The 26,330-nt window shown below is 52.7% G+C and overlaps 11 protein-coding genes across 11 annotated transcripts; 4 read left to right on the forward strand and 7 right to left on the reverse strand.

Annotated features, from left to right (window-relative positions):
- Positions 1–59: 59 nt before the first annotated feature.
- On the reverse strand, positions 60–2,039 carry SNOG_02155 (hypothetical protein; the record flags this gene model as incomplete). The annotated part of the gene is made up of 1 exon (XM_001792721.1): positions 60–2,039. One exon carries the CDS (start codon positions 2,037–2,039, stop codon positions 60–62), a length of 1,980 nt encoding a protein of 659 aa, XP_001792773.1.
- A 522-nt stretch (positions 2,040–2,561) lies between these two features.
- SNOG_02156 (hypothetical protein) lies at positions 2,562–5,548 on the reverse strand (the record flags this gene model as incomplete). The annotated part of the gene is given in 3 exon segments (XM_001792722.1): positions 2,562–3,652; positions 3,668–5,302; positions 5,353–5,548. The coding sequence occupies 3 exon segments, from the start codon at positions 5,546–5,548 to the stop codon at positions 2,562–2,564; spliced, it is 2,922 nt and encodes a 973-aa protein (XP_001792774.1).
- An 826-nt stretch (positions 5,549–6,374) lies between these two features.
- Positions 6,375–8,201, forward strand: SNOG_02157 (hypothetical protein; the record flags this gene model as incomplete). The annotated part of the gene is made up of 3 exons (XM_001792723.1): positions 6,375–6,480; positions 6,553–7,488; positions 7,546–8,201. The coding sequence occupies 3 exons, from the start codon at positions 6,375–6,377 to the stop codon at positions 8,199–8,201; spliced, it is 1,698 nt and encodes a 565-aa protein (XP_001792775.1).
- Positions 8,202–8,825: 624 nt separating this feature from the next.
- Positions 8,826–9,299, reverse strand: SNOG_02158 (hypothetical protein; the record flags this gene model as incomplete). The annotated part of the gene is made up of 1 exon (XM_001792724.1): positions 8,826–9,299. The coding sequence occupies one exon, from the start codon at positions 9,297–9,299 to the stop codon at positions 8,826–8,828; it is 474 nt and encodes a 157-aa protein (XP_001792776.1).
- An 825-nt stretch (positions 9,300–10,124) lies between these two features.
- Positions 10,125–10,916, reverse strand: SNOG_02159 (hypothetical protein; the record flags this gene model as incomplete). The annotated part of the gene is made up of 3 exons (XM_001792725.1): positions 10,125–10,184; positions 10,290–10,507; positions 10,604–10,916. The coding sequence occupies 3 exons, from the start codon at positions 10,914–10,916 to the stop codon at positions 10,125–10,127; spliced, it is 591 nt and encodes a 196-aa protein (XP_001792777.1).
- A 506-nt stretch (positions 10,917–11,422) lies between these two features.
- On the forward strand, positions 11,423–12,508 carry SNOG_02160 (hypothetical protein; the record flags this gene model as incomplete). Its single annotated transcript, XM_001792726.1, has 1 exon — positions 11,423–12,508. The coding sequence occupies one exon, from the start codon at positions 11,423–11,425 to the stop codon at positions 12,506–12,508; it is 1,086 nt and encodes a 361-aa protein (XP_001792778.1).
- Positions 12,509–12,648: 140 nt separating this feature from the next.
- SNOG_02161 (hypothetical protein) lies at positions 12,649–13,285 on the reverse strand (the record flags this gene model as incomplete). The annotated part of the gene is given in 4 exon segments (XM_001792727.1): positions 12,649–12,720; positions 12,773–12,987; positions 13,007–13,148; positions 13,202–13,285. 4 exon segments carry the CDS (start codon positions 13,283–13,285, stop codon positions 12,649–12,651), a joined length of 513 nt encoding a protein of 170 aa, XP_001792779.1.
- Positions 13,286–15,572: 2,287 nt separating this feature from the next.
- Positions 15,573–19,226, reverse strand: SNOG_02162 (hypothetical protein; the record flags this gene model as incomplete). The annotated part of the gene is made up of 1 exon (XM_001792728.1): positions 15,573–19,226. The coding sequence occupies one exon, from the start codon at positions 19,224–19,226 to the stop codon at positions 15,573–15,575; it is 3,654 nt and encodes a 1,217-aa protein (XP_001792780.1).
- Positions 19,227–19,616: 390 nt separating this feature from the next.
- Positions 19,617–20,079, reverse strand: SNOG_02163 (hypothetical protein; the record flags this gene model as incomplete). Its single annotated transcript, XM_001792729.1, has 2 exons — positions 19,617–19,792; positions 20,043–20,079. The coding sequence occupies 2 exons, from the start codon at positions 20,077–20,079 to the stop codon at positions 19,617–19,619; spliced, it is 213 nt and encodes a 70-aa protein (XP_001792781.1).
- Positions 20,080–22,274: 2,195 nt separating this feature from the next.
- SNOG_02164 (hypothetical protein) lies at positions 22,275–22,801 on the forward strand (the record flags this gene model as incomplete). Its single annotated transcript, XM_001792730.1, has 2 exons — positions 22,275–22,336; positions 22,465–22,801. 2 exons carry the CDS (start codon positions 22,275–22,277, stop codon positions 22,799–22,801), a joined length of 399 nt encoding a protein of 132 aa, XP_001792782.1.
- Positions 22,802–24,321: 1,520 nt separating this feature from the next.
- On the forward strand, positions 24,322–26,069 carry SNOG_02165 (hypothetical protein; the record flags this gene model as incomplete). Its single annotated transcript, XM_001792731.1, has 2 exons — positions 24,322–25,603; positions 25,816–26,069. 2 exons carry the CDS (start codon positions 24,322–24,324, stop codon positions 26,067–26,069), a joined length of 1,536 nt encoding a protein of 511 aa, XP_001792783.1.
- Between the last annotated feature and the right edge of the window lie 261 nt (positions 26,070–26,330).

Genomic DNA, 26,330 nt, shown 5'->3' on the forward strand with positions numbered 1-26,330 from the left:
CTTGTCAGCCACCGCAGCACCCTTCACGCCTCAAGTACATCAACACCACGTAGTGGGTCTTACTCTACAATCCGAATGTGCCTCTGGGCCTGCGATGGCTGCGGCACGAGCATGGATGCCGACTTCTGTGACCTCAGCGCTTGAGCTGCGTGCTGCTTTACCAACGGCATATCCAGAACCGTATCATCGAGCGAAATGGCCAGCGGCGATGTATAGCCCGTCGGATTCGATCCTGGGATTTCAAGTACAGCAGAGACAGCGTGATTCCTTGCGTGCATCCTCTTCCTCGCCATAGACACCGAGTCACGATGCGCGAATAGTTCTGGCGAAACTCCTCCAGTGCGCAAGAAACGTGTATGCGCCAGCGTAACTGAATCGCGATGGCCGCGGAACTTGAGATCAGTGTCATCGACGTTGGAGAGCTTGCGGATTGTTGGAATTGCTCTTAATCTAGACGTGGCGTTGAGAAGACGTGTAGATTGTAGATCAGGATCCGGAATCGAGAGAGCTTTTTCCAATGGTACGACCCAGCCCTGTTTTCTTTCAGGCGGACCATCTTGCAAAGTATCGACCAGTGGAATCTGTTCTTCTGATGGAGCTCGCGTCAGTGGGGCACTAGATGGTCGTGAGGGAGCGCGCGACGGCACAGCACTTGTTCTGTGACTATTTGGCGGAACAGGAGCGAGCAAGTCGTCATCATCCTCCACAGCGCATTCGAATTGTGGCATGCCAACTTCATGGTCGGGAAAGACTACAATGGTAGGTTTGAATGTGTCGGATGGAGCATTCCAGCTGCCGGACCAGTCTACAAGTTTAGAGTTGACGCGCTGTAGTCCTCGAGCGGCTGCAGGGTTGGCTAGTTGCAACGAATGACTTGCAACAGAGCTACGACGTCTCCTTTGGTCGCTTTGCTCTCTTGGTACATCGTCCCAGATTACCTCGTAACAGCCATTGTTCGACTCGACGTACTGCATGGTCGGCGTTGCTGGATCGCTGCTTGCCTTGTTGTTGGCATTATTCACATCCCTTGATGGCGCAATGGCTATGACATGGACGTCTGCGTGCGTAGTTGCCGGGTCTGCAAGATTACTCTTTGCCGTGCTAAGCATGCTGGGGCAATGCGGTGCCATGGACGTATTCTTTGCGGAACTTGGTCCTCTCAGCGGCGACGTCTCTGATTGACCTGTCGAATCATGCACTATCTTCTTCAATGCTTTTTGTGCTCCTGGTAAGGCGAGGAGTGGCTTCTTTGTCTCCTCAAAGTCCACTGTCTTCACGCGACGCAGGGTTCTGTCACTAGCGTCGTCATCCACCAATTTGAGGAGCTCGCCGGGTGGTGTAGTTGTAGTGCTTTTTGCCTTCGACTTCAGACACGGCTTAAGTGGCACCTCCGGACTGTGCGGCTTCGACGAAGGTAGATGTTCAGACCTATCGGAGTCAGGACTCGATCGAGACTGAGCATACCACCGAAATGTAGGTGCTGAGTTCTCGGTGTTGGACTCATTCGAAGGACCGCTCGTTGACCTTGTAAGTTGGACGCGCCGAGAATTGAACCGCTGTTCATCAGCCTGCTTGGTTCTGGCCACGAGCTCGCGTTGAAGATCTGCAGCCTTGATGGCAGGATCGTGATACCGGGATCGGGTCTCGACGGTGGAGCTGCTAAATGCTCGTGGCACTTTCGGATGTGGAGTGCGAAGGGAGGCATGGCTTCGTTGTCCGGGCTGAGAGCATTTGTTGTGTGCTTCTCTGTTTGGGTAAGTCGCAGGTCTTGAGGTGCTTCGAGCCACTCGTTCAATGCCCTCATGGCTTACTGATCTCTGGATGGCATGCCTTTTCTTCGTAGTAGGCCGTGATCTGCGACCCGCAACCAGACTGACCTCTGTATCGCTTATATCTGCTTCGAAACCCGGATCTGACATGAGCGGATCATATTCTTTGACAAGCAAGGGCGAGGACAGTTCGGCGTCTGAACCACCATCGACGATGATGCAGTGTCTAGCCCCAGCTGCCGGCCAGCCATTGATCTCAACTTCACTCATCGCTACGGACGCTCGAGAGGGGAAGGATTTGCTAATCGTAGGTAGTGAGCTCTCGATGTTTTGTTGTACATGCGTCAATGGGAAAGGTAGGGGCTAAAGATAACTTTTGCTAGGAGAAGAGTAGGAGCTAGAAGGATGGTGACAGATGTAAAGTCGCATGTTTACGTAACTCGTGGCTAGCCGTCGCCTTAGGGGAAGGGACGAGGTGGTGTTGTGCGGCAGTCGTGACCCCAACACGCGGTGAGCAATGAAAGCCACGATACACGCTTCTCTCTAGGCTTGAAGTCGATTTCTGGAAAGCGCAGACACAATTTGACGGTGTCGCATTTCTCACCTACCGACACTTGCACAACCCCTAAAGACCTGGCTAAAGCCTGACTGCCAGCCTCGATGGTATAAAATTTTTGTCGCAACATACCTTGACGGCAAAACAAACAAACAACCCAACAATCATAATTTTGCAAGTTCCAATCAACATAAGCCAATACTAAAACTTGCACTGAAGGGATCCGCTCGCAAGTCTTACTCACTGTCGGATCCTGAAGTCTCGTCGTCATCATCAGATGCCGGATACTCGACCAGATTCTGACCCATAGCTTCGTAAATCGCTGCTTCGAATGTCCCGTCGTCTTCATCGTCTTCCAAATCGCTTTCACTTACCTCCTCAGCACTTCTCTTTTGAGGCACTGAAGACGGCGTACTCTCTCCACGTGAGCCACGACGATGAAAAGTATTGCCCTTCTGACCGGTGTTGGCGGAGTCTTTCTTATCGCTGTTACGTTCGCCTCCCGAACTGCTCGCTTCTCCCTCATCTTCCGAGCTTTCACTCTGTTCTTGTCTCTGCTTTGCCTCTTGCTTGGCGTCTAGCTCAGCATCTAGTGCCTCAATCGCAATACACTTCGCTTCTTCGTGTTCTTGGCCGGCATCAATAGCCTCGTGGTACTTCTTTGAGCAAATCTGGTTATGCGTTGCTTGGGTCGGTTTGTCATTTGCCTTAGAGCCCGGATTGCGTAACTTGTATGGCTTGCGAGGCTTCCACAGGCTCAGCTCTGAGGCTTCTTGTCTAACCACAACTCCGAGAGGCATGTAAAAGTCCATATCGGATTGCTTGCCCACTCCATACCTGTTCGAACCGCAGCCTGGACAAGAGCGCTTGTCTCCAGCCAGGTAGTATCGACCAAGAGCATGATTGATATCGCATCGCCAAGCATACTGTTCATGTCTGTCTTGCTTCTCGAAGTATGCGCACTCCGGGATATCTTGACCATGTTCCATCGCCTTCGACCCGCTGGGATGTGGTCCAAGATCTGGTTCTGGCTCTGGAGTCGGCTGTGGCGTTGGTTCTTTTGGAGGCAGTGGTCTCAGATGTGCTTCCACAGCTGCCACACCAGCTTGCCGTGCTTCTCGTGCAGTTGCGCCAGCATCGATGGCTGCCCAGTAGGCGTCCTTGGCAATGCCGTTGTGTGATCGTGTTTTGGATCGTCGAGGTTTCTTGCCTGGCTTACTCGGAGTATAAACCATGTCGGGTGCTGGCTGGAAAGAGTGCGTAGATGGAGGCATATAGAAATCCAAAAATCTACTCTTCTTGCTATCCTTGATGTTAACAAAGCAACCTGGGCAACTCGTACGGTCTCCAGCATTGTAATAATATCCCATGGCATGTTTAATGCCGCAAAGCCAGGCTGGCTTCTCGTCCAGCGATTTTGGTTGAATATATGCAGTGGTGGGTATTGTGTGATGCGCAGCGAGTGTTGAAGATCCACTTGAATGAGGCGACGGGAGACCTTCAGATTCCGACAGTTGCTTGAGCGGTTTCGTTGCTTTCTGTCTCTTCGATCCGGATACGCTCTGCATCTTCGTTGCTTTCATCTTGTTTGCAGCACATGGGGCAGTTGTGCTTGTCTTCTGTCGCTTCCGCGGAGCGTCTGTGCGCTGCTTTTCCATCTTTGCTGCGATCGAAGCTTTCTTCTGCGAGAGGGTGCTCGATGCTGCTGATGGACTTTCTTGTATTTGTTGCTGGGTGTGAGTTGATGTGATCGATAGAGATGGCGCATTTTTTCGCTGCTCGCGCGCTTCGATGATTCTGATTTTGCTCTCGAAGTCGTCACCCATGGGTCGGAGTCCTCTCTCGAAGGCGTGTTCGATCACTTGCCTGATACCCGGCATGACTCTTCGAATCGTCTGTTGAGGGTCACCCCACCGCTCAGTCAGTCGCCGCTTGTGATTATTGATGAGTCTCATACGCCATGAAGGTACCTTCTCGATCAAGTCGTCTTCGCTTCTTGCGGGAGTACCGCTATGGTCGCTGTTGAGTGCATCTTGTCCATAGCGGTCGAACAAGTCTTCTAGCCGCGTTGAAGAAGCTGTGGAGTGATGCTGAGCGCTTGAAGAGCTCCGCAATTTACCAAATTGGTTGTCATTGTAGTCCTGAATGCTGCGTAGGTCTTGGATGATTTGTGGCTCATCAATGTTCTGGAGCCCGTCCACATCTTCCGAGATGTCTTGATGATATATAGGCAATACTGGAGGGCTCGGAGATGCAAAGATTGTCTCCGGTTGTGGAAATGCGAGCCAATTTCCACGCGACAAGACCAGTGGCTGTTCTCGCGGAATTGCTCCTGGCAGCCCACGGCCTTTGCCCTTGTTCTTCCTCATCGGATTGATACCCCGTCCAGAAGGGAGGGCGCTGGTAAAAGAGGTATCGTTGAACACTCTGTTCGCAATCTCATCAATCTCTTCGAGTGGGGAGCTGTTCGAGCCGATTGGATACTGCTTGGTCGACATCCGAACCATTGCAGGCTCTGGGAAAGCACGATGCCATGACTCATTCATTCTATTCACCACAGACACTGGGTTGTCGTGACGGAAGTCGGAGAACATGTGCTGGTTGATCTGACGCAGGTCCAAGAACGGAGAGCCATCTTTGCCGTCATTCGCCAGCAGGTGGACTGCACGGGAGTGTGCGTTCCAGACCATCTTATCCGCGATACCTTTGACATTTCGAACAACAGACTGTAGATACGGCACGACATCTGCGCACGTCTCAGGCTGGCTCATGGACATTTCTGAAAAACGATCTGGATGCAGGGCATGTGCAACAAAGTTCTTGAAGAGCGTCGCTTCGTACGCCTTTTGGTTGGCTTGGTAGAGCGCAAAATTTATGTAGTCGTCTTTAGAAGGTTGACGCCGGTTCAGGTGGATGCCGATGCGAGCCCGCTGGGCACGAGAGGGTATGTGCTGTTGGGCCTTGTTGACATCGTATGCTGGGACATGTGAGCCGAAATCGCCTTCGTGTTAACGGATATGTGCCTACTGGAAGCAAGAGGTAAACCAGGGGGTATCTCATAGCGATCAACGTTCTCGGACACGAACAAGCCAGGATCGTCGCTGGGCTTCTCTACCGCGGGCTGCGTTCCATTTAGGTTTCCTGCAGCACGGTTTGCCTCTGGAGAGGGAGGGCCCAATGGACTGTCACTCCAATCAACCTCGTCTTCGATTTCGTAAGCCATATTGTATGATGATAAAAGAAGACGTGGCAGAATGTTATGTGAAGAGAGTGTATGATGAGGAGTTTTGAGCGAAGAATAGATGTAAGTCAAAGTGCATGATCTGTAGGCCGTGTTGCGCTGCCAAATGCAAACGAATTGGGCGGTCGATGCAGTGCAATCGGACACGCTCATGCATGCCTTCCGTCCTGGACATCAAATGTGAGCAATGAGGAGGCATGCTGGGCGTTTGCACTTCTCAGCCGCCGCCAAAAGCCCGCAATCTCATAGCTGCGTTCGGGAAATGACTGTCATGGCTGCTATGATAGCGTCTTTTTGACGCGTATCTGGGGATGTACCCGATGTTGCCGATTGGTAAAGTGTAGGCTGTTTGAACATGGGTTGAAGGCTGGCTCTCTTTGGAGTCATTGTGTCATGTTGGTGCAAGGACGACAGAGATGAGCAACGACTCTGAATCGAAAACTAAAGTGTGTTTTGTAGAATCATGATCCCACTGAGCCAGGCCAGGCAACGTCAGTGAATGGGAGTCCACGCGAGAGGTACTGTCATGTGATATCTGTCGCCTCGAGAGCTCAACTGGAATGCTGCTCAGGATCTGAGCAAGTAAGCTTTCTGACCACAGAGGCGCGTTCTCTCATTTTCGGGACGATGCGCACGTGGTTAAGCTTCTCGTGATAGAGTTGGTGATAAGAGGACTGGGAGGTGTGGTTGAAGGTACCTCAGGTGCCAAGCCCAGCGAGCATGTGATTGGTCTGCGATTCCAGGGTCCCGGCGACACGTTGTTCGATCAAGACGTCTCAAGCTTCAATTCTCCTCAACACAGATCAAAATGGGGAGACAACACGTCTCATCGCTTGCTCTATTGCTTCCCGTGCTCGCTGGCACTGCAAATGCCGCCTCGGAGCCGTCACGGCCGCGGGGTGTGAGCCCGGAGTGTAAGTTGCACCCACCATAGCTTCGAGAGCTGGCAGTCAGGTAAGATACGAAAGGCTGACACTCATGCCCAGTTGCGAAGTACTATAAAAATGCCGAGACATTCATGTGCATTTCCAATCCCAGCATCACAGTCCCAATTGCACAAGTGAACGACGACTACTGCGACTGCCCCGATGGCTCAGACGAACCCGGCACCGCGGCCTGCTCCTACATCTCCCCGCTCTCCCCACCACAGCCGGGCATGGGAAAATCAGGCACTGTAAATGAGAGCCTGGCCCTGCCCGGCTTCTACTGCAAGAACAAGGGCCACATACCGAGCTATGTTCCCTTCACCAATGTCAACGATGGCGTATGCGATTACGAATTATGCTGTGACGGAAGCGACGAATACGATGGTGTTGGGGGTGTCAAGTGCGACGATCAGTGTGCGAAGATCGGTAAGGAGTGGAGGAAGCAGGACGAGATCCGCCAGAAGAGCTTGAATGCCGCAAGACAACGGCGGAAGGACCTCATTGCCGAAGCTGCTCGACTGCGGAAAGAAGTCGAAGACCGCATCACCACCCTCAAGATGCAGGTCGAGGCACAGACGCTGAAGGTGGAAGGTCTCGAGAAGAGCTTGGTGGAGATTGAGCGGGCCGAGAAAGGCAAGGTCGTCAAGGGTGCCGGAAAAGGTGGAAAGATCACGGTGCTGTCGAGTCTTGCAAAGATCAGGATCGAGGAGCTTACCACCAACGTTGGACGATTGAGGACTGAGCGAGATGCAGCGAAGTCGAGAGTGGACGAGCTCGAGGCCATGCTCAAGCGCTTCAAGGAGGAATACAACCCCAACTTCAATGATGAGGGCGTCAAGCGCGCCGTCAAAGCCTGGGAAGACTACGCCGCCCAAGACCGCCCAGGGCCCAACGAAGCTCTCGATCGTGACCTGGACGAGATCCTGAAGCCCGACTCCGAGAGTGCCATCAAGTGGGAGGATTTTGAGACCACCGAGGAGTCTGACATTGACGTCCGTAAGTCTCACCACCATCATCCTGCCCGCTCGTTTCTTCGCTAACACCCTGTGCCAGTCTACAAATTCGAAGAGTACCTCCCCGCTCCAATGCGCGACTGGGTCGACTCCAAGCTCCGCGACCTCCGCGTCGTCCTCATCGAAAACGGCATCCTCGCCGACCCCTCCAGCTCCACCGAACACACGGAATCCAAACTCGTCACCGACGCGAAATCCCAACTCGAATCTGCCAAGACTGAACTCAACAACGACAAATCCGAAATCACCCGCCACGAAGAAGACCTGAACAAAGACTACGGCCCAGACTCCATCTTCCGGGCCCTCAAAGATACATGCATCGAAAAAGACAGCGGCGAATACACATACGAACACTGCTTTCTTTCGCGCACGACCCAGAAATCCAAGAAGGGTGGCGGCCACACAGGCATGGGCAATTTCGTTTCCATCACCTCCGTCACCGTCGACGAGGAACTGCCGGCCGATGGCAAGGGCCTCGGCTCAGGAGAGCGCATAGCGCTGAAATACGAGAACGGCCAACATTGCTGGAACGGCCCGAATCGCAGCACCCTGGTGGTGCTAGCGTGTGCCGAGAAGGACGAGATTTGGAAGATTGTCGAAGAGGAGAAGTGTGTGTATCGCATGGAGGTGGGGACGCCCGCGGTGTGTGGGGTGGAGGTTCAGAAGGGGGTCGAGGGGGGTCATGATGAATTGTAAAATATCTGGGCAGATGTGAAACAGTGGTGATTTGGGGGTTTGGTAGATTTAGCAACGCGGGTACCGTTACTTCTCTGTCCATGGGGAATGTTAAAAGAGGATTTTACATGACACCCCATTTGCTGCTTCGACTCTAATTTGCCTGACGTTCGTGGCTCGCTGCTTGTACCTTACAGGTGCCCCCGCAATTACGGTATTATTTGAAATCCGTGTCTTACAGGTTTTCTCAAGATTATAAGAGCTTCTTCATACCCATATCTTACAGGCGATCGCGATATTACAGGATTTTCGATATCCTACAAGTGCCCAGGAAACAGGTGGCCGCAGAAATTTCGAATAATGTCGGTATCCTACAAGGTACCTCAATGTTACAGGATTCCAGTCGCCATCCTGCGTGTACTATGGGGTTACAGGAAATCCTGTAACAACGACTTACGCTGTATAAGAATATCAGCATCTTAAAGTGTCTGGACCCAATACGACGTAGCCGATGTGATTGCAGTGATTGCAGAATGTAAGTATATTGAAGAACGTCCTAGGAAATAATGAGCGTTGTGCATCGCCAGCTCCTCGTTGCATCGAAGAATGATAGACTTGTGACGGATTGTCCTTTCATCCATACTTTCATACGATCGTGAACATCTCCAACTTCCCCTCCTTAACCAGATCCCGCCAATCTCCGTCTGCTCCTAGAGCCTCGATATTTTCATCTCCAAGTTCGTGATCCGCGACGTGAACTATGCCCTCCATCTTGTACCGTCCCTCTCCCACCGGTGCTAGGAGGAATGGTAGACTGATACCAAAAAGCCCAGCAAGGATTAAAGGTTGCTCATTGAGATCCGCATGAGTATACCACCTCCAATGGCGCAATCCAACGTAGCCCTTGTCTGTGACGAATACATAACCAGTATACCCGTATGTTTCACCCATAATGGTTTCGAACCTCGTCGGAGCAAGTTGCTCTCCTAGCCCATGCTGAAACGACGAAGTCGTGCTTGGGGCTTCTATCGAGTTTCCGAAAAGTTTTGCCTCAAGATCCGGGAGAAGATCTTCATACTCTGATGCTTGAGGATGATGCGGACCAAGGACAGCGGACATGATTTTCCTCGCTAGTACGCTCCGGTCCAAGTCCCGCATGTAGTGACAAAGTAGAGGGAGATAATAACCATTCGAAGTATATCGTGCATCGGCTGTGTCTACCACTATTACCTTGCCCAAAAACACCCCTGCAGTAGAAAGGCTTGACAAATCTGCTGAGATATCTGCGATAGGAGCTATACCGTGTGATCTCATCAAAGCTTGTTCGATAGTGCTCTGCTGTGTTTCGGTGATTAAGTTTGTTCTCCTGACTTGCCATATCGATTCCAAACTAAGCGTCCAGCTTAGCCTTTTCTCCACGGTTTGCGAATCAAGTATCCAGCTTACCTTTTTCTTTTCCACGCCTTGCCACAACCCATACGCAGCATATGAAGGAAGATCGTCTCGCAAAATTGTTACTGTTGCTAATGCAGAAACTTGATGCATACTCTTCGTATAGTCGGGTGCAATTGCGTCTCTGCGAAACTTTGACACAGCAAGGAGACCAAATACTTTGTCCCGGGGATCGGTAGATTGTAGCTGCATCGTGCGAAAAAATTGTTCGTGAAAAGGCGCGTTCGAACCACCCATTCGCATTTCTGCCAGGTCTTGGACGATTTCTGCGCGTGCTATCAATGCCGGAATATGGACAACTGGTTCTATGTGTTCCAATCTGGCAATTGCAGGACTCTGAAGAAAATCGAAGGAGCCAGTTCTTTTCTCTTTCCCACCAAGTCTCGCTTGTATTGTATGTACAGCATGTGTGAATTTTTTCCATTCGATTGTCTCGTACCCAACATGAATGATGGGGTCCCGGCAGGCAAGAGTGAGTTCCTGTGCTATCCTTCACGCAGGCACATAGAATAAGCCTTTGGTGTCAAGTAAGAGCGGGTATTGGAGAACATACTGTTGTCAATTAGCCTTGTTTAATCAAAATACGATGGCGTGTTCTTGCGCGTAATCGCCGTATGGGTAACTGATTTAACAATGAAAAGAAAAGAGTTCTCGTACCCAAACCCTTCCAAACCAATGTCTTCGAAGAAGGAGTTCCAGATTGTCCAGAAATCCAGCCAGTCTGATCGACTTGAGATCAATGTGAGTCCCAGCCAGTATGTATGACTCGAGGTCACCAGTGCGCATCACCTCCACGACGAGATTGCTACAATTTTGAGGAGGGCCGAGCCATATCAGGACCTGCTTTGCTGAAGAATAGATACTCTTCATCAGCCCTACCTGATGATTTCTTTCTGATAAGAGGTCTTGATTGATGCAGAGAGCATCTATCCACAGTATTTGTCCCGAGCCTGCACCGCTAGTTTGTGAACTTGGGAACCGCAAGTACCGAATTGCTGCCTCGAGGTTTGCGCCAATAGGTATCCGGTAGGAGTCGTTATTAAGGACTATGGCAAACCCCAGGGGCTTCTTTGTATCCACGGTACCATCCTTTGCGTGCCAGACATATGACAGAGCATCGTAAACCGGATCGTTCTTGAGGTCGACGACACTGATGTTGATGTCGATCGGATCGTCAAAGGCCCCGGGCAGTATCTCGACGAGTCTAATCTCAGTCGGTCCAAGCGGATTATAGACACCAGTTGTGACTGGCACGTCAGTTGGAGCAGTTGTAGGCGTATCCATGATATTGAGGTATTACTTATGCTTGTGATGACCTCGGGACAAAGCGTTCTATATACGGGTAGTGATGATGTTATTGTTAGATGGTACGATCGATGATGAGAGAATTGAAAGATAAGCATCGTGACTAATCGTCAACCTGTGCTTAGCTTTCGAATCAGGCTGAGGAGTAATGAGCACATGCTGCATGTGTAAAGGACGCGTGCAGCTGCCTCACAAGGCGGTTTATCCTGTAGGTACATTTCAGAGGAGTTTGGAAGACACATCATCTTGCGCAGTCGTCAAATTGGGGGTTAGTTCTAGGTCTAGTAACAAGAGAAAGAAATATTCTGTTCGAGAGACCGAAGCCATACGATGGAGAACGAGGGAGAAGGTTGCTGCCCCAGGCATACGCACCAACCAATCGGCCTTCGGAACACTTCCGCATCGTAGCCCCTCCAAAATTTCCAGCAACTTTTTGACCCCACGATATTTGCACATACTCAGATACTTCATTGCAAAAAAAAAAGATGGCGAAACCAAAAGACTTCAAAGCCCTCATCGAGGTCACTAAGACCACGCAAACTCTCATCACGCACTTCAAATCATCACTTGCGCCATCGACAGCCACACCTTCGCAGACGCAGGCTCCAACAACTGACCTACCAAACCCACTTGATGCAATCAAAGCCTCTACCACGCTCCTCAAATCACACACGACAACACTCTCGCTGCTACTACTCACGCCACCTCTCACACCCTCAGCGCTCATCACAAAGATCGGCGATGTAAATTCCGGCGCGCTGAGCGGCATGGTCGCAGCAGCAACATACATACCGCAAGCCGGTGAAAAAGACGACATCGGCAACATGATGCGCACAGAGCTGCGGTCGCGAGTGCGCCAGCTCGTCGGGACATGGGGAGATGTGCTTACGCTGGTGTTGCGCATGGCCGAGAGCAGGCAAAACGCCAAGGGCAAAGATGCTGGGCCGAGTGAAAGCGAGAAACAAGATGTTCTGTCAGCTACAGGCGTGCTGTGGGAAGCATGTGAAGTAGTGCTGAAGGCATGTAACGACGGCGTGGTGGGCCTTGTGGTTAGGAAGGCGACCGAGCTCAGGGCGACCCTGCTGGATGCGATTGAAGAGTTGAAGGAATGGGGCGAGGATATCGAGGACGAGAATGATGAAGCTGCGGGTAGTGATGATGAAGACGAGATGTTCGGCGCGATGAATAAGCTGGGCAAGGACGACAAGGAGCTCAAGGAGTTGCTGGATGTCAGTGTCAAGAAATTGAAGATGGTGGGCATGCTGTATCAGGCACTGATCAAGAGGAGGCTGAAGACGTACCCTGCGCCGTCAGCAGCCACGAGTGCAATCTCAAGTCCCGGCCCGAAGCTCGACGAACTTATGGCGCTTGTCAAGGCGATACCAGAGAGTGTGGACGATCTTGCGAACGCATTTTACAGCCTTGACGAAGAAAGCGCGAAGGAATTGCTGGAGCAGACGTGTAAGGAGGCCAAGAGAGCAGCCGAGATCGTCAAGCAGAACTGGGCTGGCACAGACGACGAATTTACAACATGGTCCGGGAAGTGGGCCGCAGCACTCGATGCGGCTTAATCACTTCACATTCACGGAACAAGAATCATATGAGCTTTCGACGAAATTTTATTGTGGTATATCAACCTCGCGTGGTATCTTACAAAGCCAACCTCGCTACACTATTTACACCAGTGCCTAACCCAAGCACTACGACACTTTTACAAGGCGAGGACACCCATGGCGAGGACGAGAGCGCCGTTGACGAAGTTGGCGCCGGCGGCACCGGTGCTCTGAGCAGGGGTACCAGAGCCCGGAGGCAGAGGGGGTCATGGATGGGCGGGCCATGGTGCCAGAGGCGCTGGAGTTGCCAGAGGGCATGGCAGAGCGAGAGGGCATAGCAGAGCCGGAAGGCATGGCCATGCCGGTGGAGGCAGCGCCAGAGGCAGCGGCGGCAGCAGACGAAGCCTGCTGGAGGGGGTAGCCAGCGGCCGAGCAGATGCCAGCAGCAGCGGCGACGAGCTCTGATATGGGTGTTAGAGAGAGATCAAGTTGGAAGACTGTGTGATGAAGACGTACTCTGAAGGTCATCGGCCTGGCACTTGGAGGGAGCGCAAGCAGTGACGGACTCGGTGATCTTAGCGTTGCCAGTGGTGCACTGGCACTTGGTGTCGCTGAGACCGCAGCCGGAGCCCTGGACGGCGCTGGCGAAGCAGGGAAGCTACATCATGTATTAGTCAATTGAATCATCATCAAGATGGACAGAGTACATACAGCACAGCTGGGGATCTGGCTCAAGTCCTGGGCAGCGACGAACGCAACAGCGCAAGCGAAGATGGAGGCGGTGGAGAAACGCATGTTGATGGATTAAGTTTTGATGTTTGAAAACGTGTGTGTAGATGTGATGTTGGTATTAAAGATTGTAAAGTTGGGATGGCAGCGAATGTGTGATTATAAGTATCGTCTTGAGGATAGAAAAACAAACTCTATTGCGAAACCAATTCATCTTTATACCTGGCTATGGCCATGTCCATCCCCACATGCCCTGTGCGATTCATGCACGGTCTACGCATCAGCGCTAGCCCTCGTTCTATCGAATTGGCATCGGCGGACTGGGCGCAGGGGCCCTGGCCTCGATGCGCGGACCTAGCACTTTCTCACGAAGGTTTGCGACGGCGTAAGGCCCTTTGTCGAGCTATGTGTGAGGGGTTGTGGCCAGTCAACCAGAAGACCGAGGCTCATCAGCATCGCGATGAGCGCAGCGATTGTCGCGGTGACGATGCGGCTGTGAGGGGAAGAGAAGGATGGCTGTTTGCTGTTGTGCCACTTGGGGTTCGGGTGAAGCATGCATGCGCAGGGTTTGGGGTGAGATGATCTGTGCGTCGCGAAAGCTGACTGTTCTCTTGAATGTTCGGCGCAAGGTGACGGTGGCAGACGACCGGCCAAAGAGCCGCGTACGACGAGCAAATCACCGAATGATTGCCTGTTGGAATTGCAGCTGCACAATTCAATTCAATCGAATCCATCTTCAGCAGCAGCGGCAGCAATTTGGGAATTCATCATCGCGCGATGGGTCGCATTGCACTGCTTGTTTGCTTCTTCCCAACGTCCCCGTTCCAGCCACACTAGTCCCATGTACCGAAATGCAGGTACGCACTTACTCCTTCCGCCCTTCGACTTACCTTCCCTTCCGCTTCCAGAGCCACACACCGTGCTTTACCCACTCACACCGACTACCTTATCTAGTCGCAGCACGAGTATCCATTCGTCTCCTGCATCGCGCAGCATGCAAGTTGTTGCGCAAATCCCATCCGATCATGTTTGTGCTTCTGTGTTCCGCGGCCCCTTGCTAATCCATGGCCGGTTCCTGAAACGCGCCTCCCGTCGATCATATGTCTCACATTGCCATTCAAACTTCGCCTGCCGCCATCCGGAACGGCACATCAATCGAGCAATCAAAAATCACTGGGCAGAAGAATACTTGAATTGAAATGTGAACGTCACGTGTATTCTACCACGTCTGCATGCAGGTGCTTGGTACATGTAAATCCAGAACATGTAGCCTCGGTCCCATATTCTCCCCGTCGATGTTGGGGTAGTAGGTCCTCGCCCCTTCTCCATCGCCACTACCCAATGAACCAACTGACCAACCCAACACAAATCACCGCCAGCGTCCGCAACCATCTTCCCAGTCCCCATATGCAGATCATCAAGTAAGCAAATAAACTCTCAACCAATAACTTAGACCGGTCCGACGCAGTGCCGACCGCCCAGTGGCGAAGGGCCGCGGCTCGTCGCTCGGAGCGTGCGTGGTGAGAAAGTGGGGTAAAATAGCCAAACTTAATGGACGGTAGCTGCCGCGCTCCTCTTTGTCCTAGAGCTTGTGTGGTACCTGTTTTTCTTCCTTGATTGTTTGGTCGTGGTTTGGACGGAGTGGCTGCCGTGCAAGGCTTGGAAGTGCTTGAACCACGCAGCGCCGGTGAAGTTGGACGCATGTGGCGTGCAGAGCCATCACCACAGCCTCGGTATGAAGGACTCGGGCACAGGAGTATTGCTGAAAAGCAGAAATCTGGTATTTTGTTTCGCCTACTAACAGCGCCATCTTTTGTCTCTGACAAGAAAGGACGCTTCTTCTCTTCTTTTATCCTGCACTGAAGCGGGACGATACCACACCCAGTGAGAAGAACTACTCATACAAGTCCCCCCTTTCCAGCCAAATAAACATTCAAATAGAAAGAAAACCACCCATCCATAGTACGAAGTTATTCCGGGATGTTTTTACTCAAAAACACTAGATGCCAGCCCATGTAGAAACACCGATGTCCAGCCCGGCGACAGGTCTGCATTCTAAAAAACTCACACACATGTAATAGACCCACCAGAGAAACTCGATGCGAAATAGACATTCCACCCCTTAAAAGATCCCTAATTGTTTTTCTTAATCGTAGAAGGAGTGAAGAAATTCGCCATAGACTCGGTATGGTATATTGCTAAGAGAGGGAGAACACGAAAAAGGCCGTTGTTGTAAAAGGGAAGTTTGAGGAATAGAAATTAAGGAAACAAGGCGAAAATGCTGTAAGAGTTGCCAGTAGGTAGTTTTTTGTACGGCCATGAAAGGAAAAGTTGCTGGCGTGGAGGCGCGCGATCAGAACATAGCACCGTCCATGGGCCTCTGGGCAACGGGCCTGTCATTGATGGGTCGTGGCGGCGAGCCATTGCGGCCACCAAAGACGCCCTGGGGTAGCGGTGGTGACGGTCCAGACTGTGGCTGGCCTGGGCCGCGTAAGCTTCTGCCCTCGCTCGATGACTTCCTCAACCTTGTTCTGGGTTGCTGGGCGCCAGGTAGCGCATCCGACGAGTTGGTCCTCGTTGGCTCGGCGTATGGTGCGCGGGGAGCGTCAAAGCCGGGTTGGATAGCAGGATCGTAAGGGTTGATGCTTTCCGCAGTTCCTGACCGACCAAACCCAAATCGCTTGCGCATAGGGTTGATGGGAGGCACGGGTGGTGCATCGTATTCTTGACCGTTCTTCAACGATGCGCCTGGTGGCAGATTGACCGTGTCGATTTGAGTCGTCATCGACAACAGGACTGGCTCGGAAATGTCCGCCTTCGCAACAGACTTCTTCCTGAGCATTCCTTGCCTCGGCTGCACATTGTTGGGGTTGAACATGGCTGCGTTGGGTGTCGTAGGATTGGAAACAGGAGGAGTGTGGTTCGATGAAAAGGCCGGCATTGGTGATGGCAGAGAGCTGTTGTAGCCACCAGGAGAAGGACGCGGTGAGATTGGTATCCCAGGGGAGTACTTCGGGAGTCCTAGACGCGGCGACCCGTTAGCTGAGCCAGGGCCAGTCTGAAGAGGTTGCAGGTGCTTCGACTCGAAGTAGTTCGCAGCTGTCGTTCTGCTGTTGCTACGCGAACGCATGCGCCCTTGACTGTCTATGGACGGCCTCTCAGAAGGCAGCGGAGGAGTTGCATGGGCGACATAACCGGGCATTGATGGAAGCGTGTTTGGTGGGTATGCGCTTCTGGAACCCTCTGTCATGGCCTGGTCAAGATCATCGCGATATTCTCCTGGACGGCTTCGTGACCGACCGTTCGAAGTGCCGGAGCTCGAGCGCTCACGCGTAGAGCTTTTTGCTGACCTAGGGGGTGATCGACCAGTGGGTCTGCCAGTGCGACTGCTGTCAGTTCCGGACCGCTGTCGGTTCGCAGATTCACGCTGGGCATCTTGCTCGCTTTGTCGCAGCACTCGCGAAGGCTTTGACCTCATGGGGGGCATCTCAGGTCGGACTTGGTCGTTCGGGGACAACCCGACTAAAGAAGTGCTGCTGGCATTTCGAGAAGCCGTACCAAGTGTCAACTTCCGTGGAGCCCTCACTGGCAGGTCTGGATGTCGGTCAACTGTTGCGAAAGACTCACGACTCGACTTTGCACGGAGCATGTTCAGAGCAGTCTTGAGTCCTCCTCCAGAGGCGGGAACTGGGGCGGGACTGGTCGAGCGCCCTTCAGCTCTGGCACGGAGATTTTCTTGGATGACTCGCTGGCGCTGGGCAAGATCCCGTTGGAAAGCTTCGTGGTCACCTTCGCTCTCGTTACTTGCAACACGCTCATGTCGTTTGGGAGTCAGGTCCCACTGCGAGGTCGGCTCGGTCGAATTTGGTGTCAGGAGGGTATCTTGCACGTTCACCTTCTGGTTCTCAACAGGACTGATAGAGTGATTGCTTCGGCCTTCGTCGCGGTACGGGTTCTCAATGTCATCCAAATCCCATGGGTTCGAGTGACTGTAAGTCGATGGCGCAGGAGTGACACTCTCAGAACTGGCTTGCCGAGGCTGCAGTCCGATGTTCTGAGTTCGCAAAGCAAGACCTGCTGGTGTAGTCGCCGGTGGGCTCATCATTCCATTATCTGTCTCACCGTAGTTTGACGAAACATTGCTGACGTTGCGGAGATGCTGGCGGATGAGGCCACTGAGTCCACCATTGTCGGGGCCGAGTGTTGGTGAGTCAACATCGCCACCAGCAATTACAAGGGAAGCATCAGATCGCGGTGGCTCGCGAGAAGGAGACCTCTGGTCAGCCGGTCCACGAGATGCGCTTCGAGATCGCATTGCCGGATGCTCAAATATCGAAGGCGCAGGTCCAGTCGCAGTAGGCAGATTCTCAAAACGTCGTGTTGGCTCCAAAGGGCGAACGGTGGACCTCTCTGGTATCTCCCCCTCGTTGTCACTCGAGTCTCGAGAGTCCAAAAAGGTGGCTTTGTTATAAGGGGGTCCGGCTCCCGCAGAAGCCTGATCTGAATGATCTGAAGCTGCAGCTGGTGACGCTGGGCCAGAGACCTTCATCTGGCTGGCTGCTGCTTGGAATCTAGAGAAGGCAGACGGTGCTGGAGCGGGTTCAGCTGGAGACTCGGCCCTCTGCTGGTCAGATGCTACAGATCCTGCACGCCTCCTCTTTTCTTGCTCGGCACGTTCGCGTAAGGTAGGCTTTCGCGGTGGAGAACGTTCTGCCTTGGGTGCAGGCGCTTGCGCCTCAGGTATGTCGCGTTCTCGATGCAGATGTCTCAGACGCTCTGCATATTGCTGTTCGCTGAATGCCCCCTTTGGCTTATTGAAGGCACCCATTGCTGTTGCCTTGCCGCGATCGTTGGGCTGGAGCGCAGCATTGAGTGCATGGGCATCTTCACTGTCGCTCGTAATGGGACTTATCAATGCCGGTGACTGGGGTCGACTGAGCACCGGACTTGTTCCAGCAGACGAATTGTTCCTGCTCATGCCAGGCTGCATCAGGGAACTGGGGCTCTCGGAGCGGAATGCAGGGCCCCGGTTGAATCGGTCACTGAGGTTGGTCGCAGACCTGGCGAATGGGATGGGAGGGGTTGAGCGTCCCGTAGGAGCTCGTGCCCTCTGTATTGAGTTGAGGCGATTCATGGAAGACGACTGTTGCTCTTGGATGTGGAGGTCGAGTCCTTGATCGTAGAGCCTTCGAGGCTTTGCGGTGGAGCGGCCCGTCTCCGGAAAGATTGGGCTGTTGAGGGTGGGATATGAGGGCGAACTGACGGCAACAGAGTTGGCACCTTGAGAGGCGATGGATGTGGCGGCCGTCGATATGCGCGTCTCGACGGTGCCCGAGTTGGTAGACGAAGACGTCTCTCGCTTCCGGCTGAGTGCGGAAGGGCTGGACGGCTCAGAATGGAGACCGTTTTGCTCATCAGCCTCCTGCTGCCTGAGTCTGTCCTTCTCTTCCCGGCGCAGCTTCTGGTAAGCAGACAGGTTCACATCATCGTCATACAGTGTCCGCCCCAGCCCCTTGGAGCTGTTGTTGGAGATCATGTAGATCTTTTGACGACCTCCAAACAGAATGTTGCCCTCGCCGGGCCTAGCCCGGCTCATCATGCTGCCGGACCCGTCATCATCGTCTCTGCTGTCGAAGGAATTCGATCGCTCATTGGCAAATGGTGGTCGTATTGATCCGCTCAGCGAGGACACCTCGGCAATGTCTGAAAGTCCTCCGGGCACGAAGCCGAACTCGTGCAGCCGCGACTGGCGTTTGGGTGCCAGGACGCTGTCGTCACTCGCCTTGCCCATCTTTGAGTTTGGGTCGTCTTGGTCGCGCAACATGCTGAAGCGCGTCGACAGGCCTGGCATGATCAAGCTCGTCCGGAAGTCGTCCACCTTGGGCAATGCGGCGTCGAGGTTAAAATCTGGTTTGACCTCCTCTTGTCCCTTCTTGCCCTTCTTCGCCTTCTTTCCAGTCGCGGGCTCCTCCACGCCATCCTTCTTCCTTGTCAACCAGCGATTCATGGTGGCCTAAATTTGAATTGGTTAGACAATGCTGCGCGGGGAGGGTGCTGTGTGAAGAGCACGGCGATGTCGAGGAAGTGGGGCAACGCACTGGTAGCGGGACAAGCTTTCACAGTCGCTGTGTGAAAGGTCAATTGGGCAGTCGCGGCCGTGGATAGACGGTACGCTAGGACGGTGGATGTCTGTCAGTAGCGGTAAGGTCAGCCCAGGGTCCTGCAGGTACCAATGCATGTCTGCACGTCACTCGAATTGGTACAGTTGATGCACGGTATACATACCCAGCGGTCGACTGTATTAATTCCAGTCTGTCGGTCGATACAGTTATGCAAGCACAGAGGGGGCGTGTGGGTTGAAAGAGGCAGGCGCGCTCGCCATGTAATGTCGGACGCGTCAGGCAGGAATAACAAAGGAGGCGAATTCAAGGCCGGCGCCAATGGGGAGGAATGCGTTTTGACGAGAGACAATGGCGGTCCAAATGGGTAAATCGGGAGGTCTCGTGTAGAGGGCGGAGAATTCTGGTACGGGCGCTGGGCTGGGGTTCGGCTGGCGGAAGAATGGTAAAATGTCTAAACAGTATTGTAGATTATGGCAGGTTAAGGAGCGTGTGTAGCTGGACAGCAATGGGGTGGACGGGGTGAAGGAGCGAGGTGCACGCGCGCTGCGGAGTGCGGCTGTGAAAGAAAAGAATGCAAGAAGCAGATCTCCCGACGAAATCAACCAGCACCGGAGAGGAGAGCTTGAAGGAGCGGGCATAGAGCGGGCCTGGGGGAGCAGGGAGTGACGAGCAATTCTGACCAGGACAAGGGTCGTTTGCACTAGGTTCATTTCCGCGGCGCATGGGCGCTTCAGACATGTTCATGGCTTCACACAGCGCGCGGGCCTTGGACCGGTGCAGGCTCCCGTCCCATTGCAGCCACAGGGCCTCCGCCTGAGGACGCCGTCGAGAGCTTCTGACCAGCCAGCACCCGCGCCGTCGCAGGGGATGCGGGCGCCGCGAGAAACGTGAAGCTGACAGCGAGAGGTCTGAGAATAAAGGCCATCCACCAACGGGCGCTAGTCTCGCCGCTCCTGCCTGCTGCCCCGATCCTGCAAAGCGCCTGCCTCGACGCGTCGAGCATTCCCGAGCACAGCACAGCAAAACAACAACAAGCACCAGGCCGCACGCCCACGGATTCGCTCTCCTGTGTCGCGACTCAGGCCCGAGAATGCACGATACCGCACGTCTCTGGAGGCCTGCAGCAGCCACTGCGACCTTCAGGGAGCCACTGAGCACTCCCGCTGACAACTGTGCACCTGCAGCACGCCCGGCCAATCACCGCCCTGCCCTGAACGCGTACTTTTGTACCTGCATGGCGGGAGGGGCTGAGGCGATCCACCGTCCACAGCATCGATATTTGCTGCTTATCCGCCTTGCTCCGACGCGACACACTCAGCATCTTGGCTGTGCAAACGCCCGCCAGTCTGCACTCCCCGACGAGAAACACTTTGCCCGCCGCCAGCCTATCGCCCGCTGACGTCCAGGATGAGCCCCTACGCGGGGAGTGGTCCGTCTACGGCCTGCCTGGGCTATCGCCTACCTGAGACGGCTAACTTCGGGAAGCTCGACGAAGCGAGCGAATCGTCTGCCGGCAGTAGACCTCCCCCTGCGCTAACCGCTCGTTCGCACTTTTCCAATCCCCTTTTTCGTACTACCACGACACCATTGACTGCGGAATTGGTCCCTCGACATGTTCTGAATCTTCTGACCTCACGAGAGCACCAGAGCCGTATTGGCCATATACGTCATCTAATGTCACCATGACTGCATTTCATTTCCGCACGCTGCACGCCTATCGCCTCCATCATCGAGCTGTTCCGTGTGGCTTCGAGAACCCTCAGGATGGACCTTGCTTCCTCGTCTACATATGAGTGCAGAGTTTTGCCCGCATCCAGGGCTGACTCCACTAGAATTGCCTTTCTCCAATCGAAAGCTCTCGAAGCCTTATTTGCTTTCATATGACGCCGTGGGGCATGCCCATGCCTGTCACTGCAGCTGATCACTGCAGGAGACGACGCCCGGAGAGTTTTAGACTTGACGGCTATCAAGACTACCGCTTTTTGTTTCGCCTCGTTGACGCGGCTATCGCCATGATTCTTGTTACTTACTTGCAACGTCAAAAAAAGGACCGTTTGTACACTTTGTTGTACTCGACTTCGATTGATGTTCACTTGGGCTGGATCGCCATAGCCTGCCCAGGGCATCTCCCCAATTCCAGAGTGCCGGTAATGAGATCTGTCCGGGCCGTCCGTGAAATTGGCAGCATCTCCGCTCTGTCAGATCTCTATTCGCTGGCCGCCATCCCCGCCACGCGACCGCAGCGCAGCGGATCGCGATGTGGTCTGTTGAAAAACAATAATACGCCAAGATATCCATCAGCTCACTCTGAAACGGAAAAGCATGGATTCCATCATAATCGGGCCCAACTTCACAGAACCTCAGCAAAGTGTTTCAGTCAGCGCATCAGCGGGTTTGCGGAGAAAACACAGTCATCCACGAGCCGTAGCGCACGTTTGGCCGCAACGGTTCGTGCTGATCCGGCATCATCGCTGCAACCACCTGTCAACAAGTCGCCGTCGTCTCACCATCGATAACAAGCACCATTTCGTCGGAAACGTCGACCGACCATAGGGATGTATCGATGGCACACGCACAAGCATAGCGTTGCTGCCTTGGAAAAATCCTCGGTGCCTTGCGACCGTCAACCTGGGCGTTACGTACGGCTCTATTATATCTCTGACATACCCATCGAACCGGTGCTGACTACGTGCATCCGACGTCAATATGTCCCGATCTGTAATCAAACTGGACTGGAGTCATGAGCAGGGAATGTCACGATCCCCATATTGTTCCAATCCCGAGCTTCATTTCGGCTTATGTGCCTCGAGCTGCCAACGACTCGAGTTCTACCATCAATTTAACACACAGACCGTGATTTGACAAGTGCGCATGTTGGTGACTGCTGGACATTTCGGCACAGCTGGGTAATTCATACCCATTGCCGAGCCGACATGCGCCGGATGCTTCCACGCGAAAACACGATTGACACGTGGAACGGAATGAATGACACGAGGTAAGCGACAATATTGCAGCTGATAGTTACCCGTCAGGTCCATATCCGCTCGCGCCTCACGGAAACGACTCTATGCCAAGACTCTTCATGCTTTGAACAGACACTAAACGTCTCTTACTCCGTCAAAGGTTTCACCGCGCTCGCAGCAAAACACTGCATCTTGGACCTTGCTCAGCCTTGTACGGGTCTATTTGGAACTCAATACAAGACCTCAAAACCGAAATCAAGCCCACACGCACCACTCAACACAAACCCCAGCTCATCCTCTATATACCCACGCGGTTTAGGTATCAGCTCAATGATCATTTGTTTCCAGCATCAAACCCATCCTCAGCATACAAACCGCCCAACCAGCCATGCCACGGCAAGTCCCGCATCGGGGAAGTGACGCATCGCAGCACCGACCGTGACGAGGCTGAAGCTGCGATATTTCTCATCTGCAAATGCCAGGGGTTTGCACAATGAGTCGCCCATCACAGCAACTGCGCTGACTCCCAGCTCGTCGCTTCTGGCACGGTTTCTGTCGATCGTTATCTGCGAGGCGTCGATTGCGGCAATGGAACACATGTGCGGAGCATTGATCGTCAGTTCAAAGTTTTTTCGAGAAGGATGGACGAAGTAGAGGCAGTGCGGTGGTCTGCGCAAGAAGCCCGGGCCGCATCAGCGTGTTGGCTGTCAACCCGATGTGGTCCAGGCGCGAGGTTAGGCTTTAGGTAAGTCTTGGGAGTGTTGCTTTGCTGGTGAGTCGTGCTTTGAATCAGTCTGATAAAGCGCTGGAGGTATGTTAGTTCTAGCTGCGCGTCGTAAAGGCAGGTGATGTCTTCTCACCCTATGTATCGAATTGGCCATGGCAAGCTACATGTGCTAGAGTATGGAGAAGATATCAGGAACCATCGCTGGCCGCCGAATGATACTTCTACCAAGCATCGGGAGACTTTTCATGACGCTTGGCTCGTGTGTCGCTTTGCTTGCGAAAGTCTCAGAATGAGGGTGCGCTGGGGTATAGAACTGCGCAGTTTGGTTGTGTGACTGAGGGTGTCATTAAGTATCTGACATCGTTATTGCAGGCCCATGCGTGTTGATAGATCTTAACATTCTCGTATATTGCCTTGTGGCTGCATCATAGCAATGATTGAAATCCAACTGCTTGATGAGATGTTTAGAACTACCTCGGTCCCGAACGAGTGTATGATCGTCAGCTGTGCACCGCAACATAACTTCAAGAATTGGTACGGTCATTCCTGAGAAGGTATGAACGCTACATCACACGTCTAACTGAAGATAATCTTTACGATATCTGCGGAGGCGCACTTTATGATCATATGCATTACCCATATACCGTTTGTCGATATTCCCCGAGAGTTGGATGAGACTCAAGGGACATGGCGATGTGGTTTAGGTACTTGTTGTCTGAAGCTGGAGTGCTGAGGCTCAGGACACCCAGCTTGAGACTAGCCCATGTAGACAGTTGCGAAACCTATTTGAGCGGAGATGTTTCTGTCTGTCTGTAATTTTAATTTCAAGATGTACCGTTCTCTTGGCTGGCACGCCTCTGTCTCCATGTATCGCAGCGACGAAGGTATGTTAGGTGAAAGACCTTGCAAATTCACGTTGTTTCCGTGACTTGGACACCACTCACTACCGAGATTTAGATCATTGATACTCTCCATACTATCTCGTAAAGAGCTCTCCAGTAATTCGAGACAAGGGTGTGGCGAAGTAGTTACCTATTGTAGTGAATATTGTTGTTATCATGTGCGCTTATAATCGCAGCAGCCACGTCCTCGGTGAGCGAATTGGTTTACCCTGGGAGTTCCTTACTTTCTCTATTACGACATGTCACGCTGAGGCGTCGGGTGTAGTCTGTACGCGAGAAGGCTGAAAACACAGCCCCCGGGTGATTGGATGAGGCAGTGCTAGGCGAACTTAACCTTCTGACAGGAACGATCACTGTTGCCTAGCACACAGCATCTTCTCTATCTACAATGACTCCTCAATCGATTGCCCGGCGGATCTCAAGAAAGCTAGACTTTGCCATCAGAGGATTATCCAAGACGTCAGTTGTATATAAATCTCTCAACCTTGCGAACTGCGAGATCCGACTACTACATATTGCGCCTGGTCTCAAACACAGTACGATCGAAGTCAGCACCTCTATCAGCGTATTGCCGCATCCCTACATCCCAAGCCCATACCCTCGTGCAGACGATGAGTCTGAGCTTACCAACGGCATTTGTGACCCTTACGAAGCTCTATCGTACGAATGGGGCAACCCTGAGGCTCCAAGACACACCATATTCCTCGACGGCCAAAATTTCAAAGTCCGCGACAACCTGTTCCAGGCCTTGGTCTGTTTCCGAGATATGGGTGTCACAGGAGCCTTGTGGATAGATGCGATCTGTATCAATCAAGCAGACCACCGAGAAAGAGGCCATCAAGTTCAGATGATGGGCTTAATATATACACATGCCCTGAGAGTTCGCGTCTGGTTGGGTGCGGATTTTCCAGAATTTTCGGATTCAGTCCAGTTCGTCTCTAGACTCGTGCATCTTGGAGAGCTCGGCCCGGGAGCTAGAACCGTAACCAAGGTCACCAACAGGGAATTCAATAAGGATGGGAAGGAAAATAGTTCTTGTGGAGAAAGGCCGCTCTCGAATTACGCCGACCATAGAGCTTCCATCGTGGCTGCGGAAGAAGGGTGGAGAGCGCTCATTGCTTTGCTGAACCACAGCTATTGGCACAGAATCTGGATCATTCAAGAGTATCTCCTTGCCAGAGAACTCATTATACACTGCAGCCGGAGCAGCATGCGACACCAGGACCTCAAGACCGCGATCGGCGTATGCTTTTCCTCTTTGTGTATGTCAGATGCGAACACAGAGATGCCGATAATGCAAAGCCCCGGATTCAAGATCCTCGACATGTGCGAGTCCCACGACCCACTAAGCCAGCGGGTTTTCAAACTTCCGATACCAACTCTATCGCTTCTGGAGCTTCTGAAGATGACGGAGGAGTCTGCATGCCACGATCCGCACGACAGAATATATGCCATAATGGGACTAGCAGAGGACCTTCAACATGCTGTGGTTCGGATTGACTATGATGCTCCCCTCGAAGCAGTCAAAGCAGGCGTCATCTCAGCTCTGAAGCATACAAGCGTGATTCAATTGTACATCTGCCTAGTCTGCCACCTCTTGGATGTAATCCTCGCGGAAGAGATTTTTGGAGAAGATGACCCAGCTGATGTGATGTTTGACCACCGGGGTTGTGAGTGTCAACGTAAACAGACAGAAACAACTAACAGAAGCAAAGAGATGTGACGTTAGAGCTATGATTGGCTACGAAATCGCTCGAGTAAAAGCATCTTCCATCCGAAGATAGAGCAAAGCCTTTCTTACGTACATACCATACCACACATGCATACATCTCTCACGTATCCTTTGATCAAATGCATAAGATTTGATTTCACCTCTCACCAGATCTTTCAATCAGCTTAAACCAATCTACAAAACTACGAAAAAGTGCGATGAGAGAAAACTTCTCCAATCACCACCGTCCCAATCATCCCGTCTCATCACCGCACGATACCGGCCCCACCGCCCCCAACGCTCCCAACACGCTCAACAAACCTCGCCGCCATGCACTCCTACAATGCAGGGCCACTCTAGCCGCCGCTCAACCGAATGCAAACATGTGGGTCCCCGATCCTCCTCCTGCCGTAATCAGCAGATGAGCTTATCTCGACATGCTCCCGGCCCAAACAAGCTCACCATCGGCCGAAAAACATACAAGTGAGCGAAGGTGATTATTTTTAATGATTTTTCAATTGCATTACAACGTTAAGACTAATATACCTCATAGCAAGCTGCAGCTTCTCTTCCAAAATCATGACAGAAACAAGCCAAAGCTGAAGCCGAAGCCAGAACACCCGGGATAAACATGCGCCTGCGTGGGACTTTGTAGTGGTATCCGTCATACTGCGCCAAAGCTCGCA

Source organism: Parastagonospora nodorum, assembly GCF_000146915.1.
Source record: "Parastagonospora nodorum SN15 chromosome Unknown scaffold_3, whole genome shotgun sequence".
Taxonomy (NCBI): domain Eukaryota; kingdom Fungi; phylum Ascomycota; class Dothideomycetes; order Pleosporales; family Phaeosphaeriaceae; genus Parastagonospora; species Parastagonospora nodorum.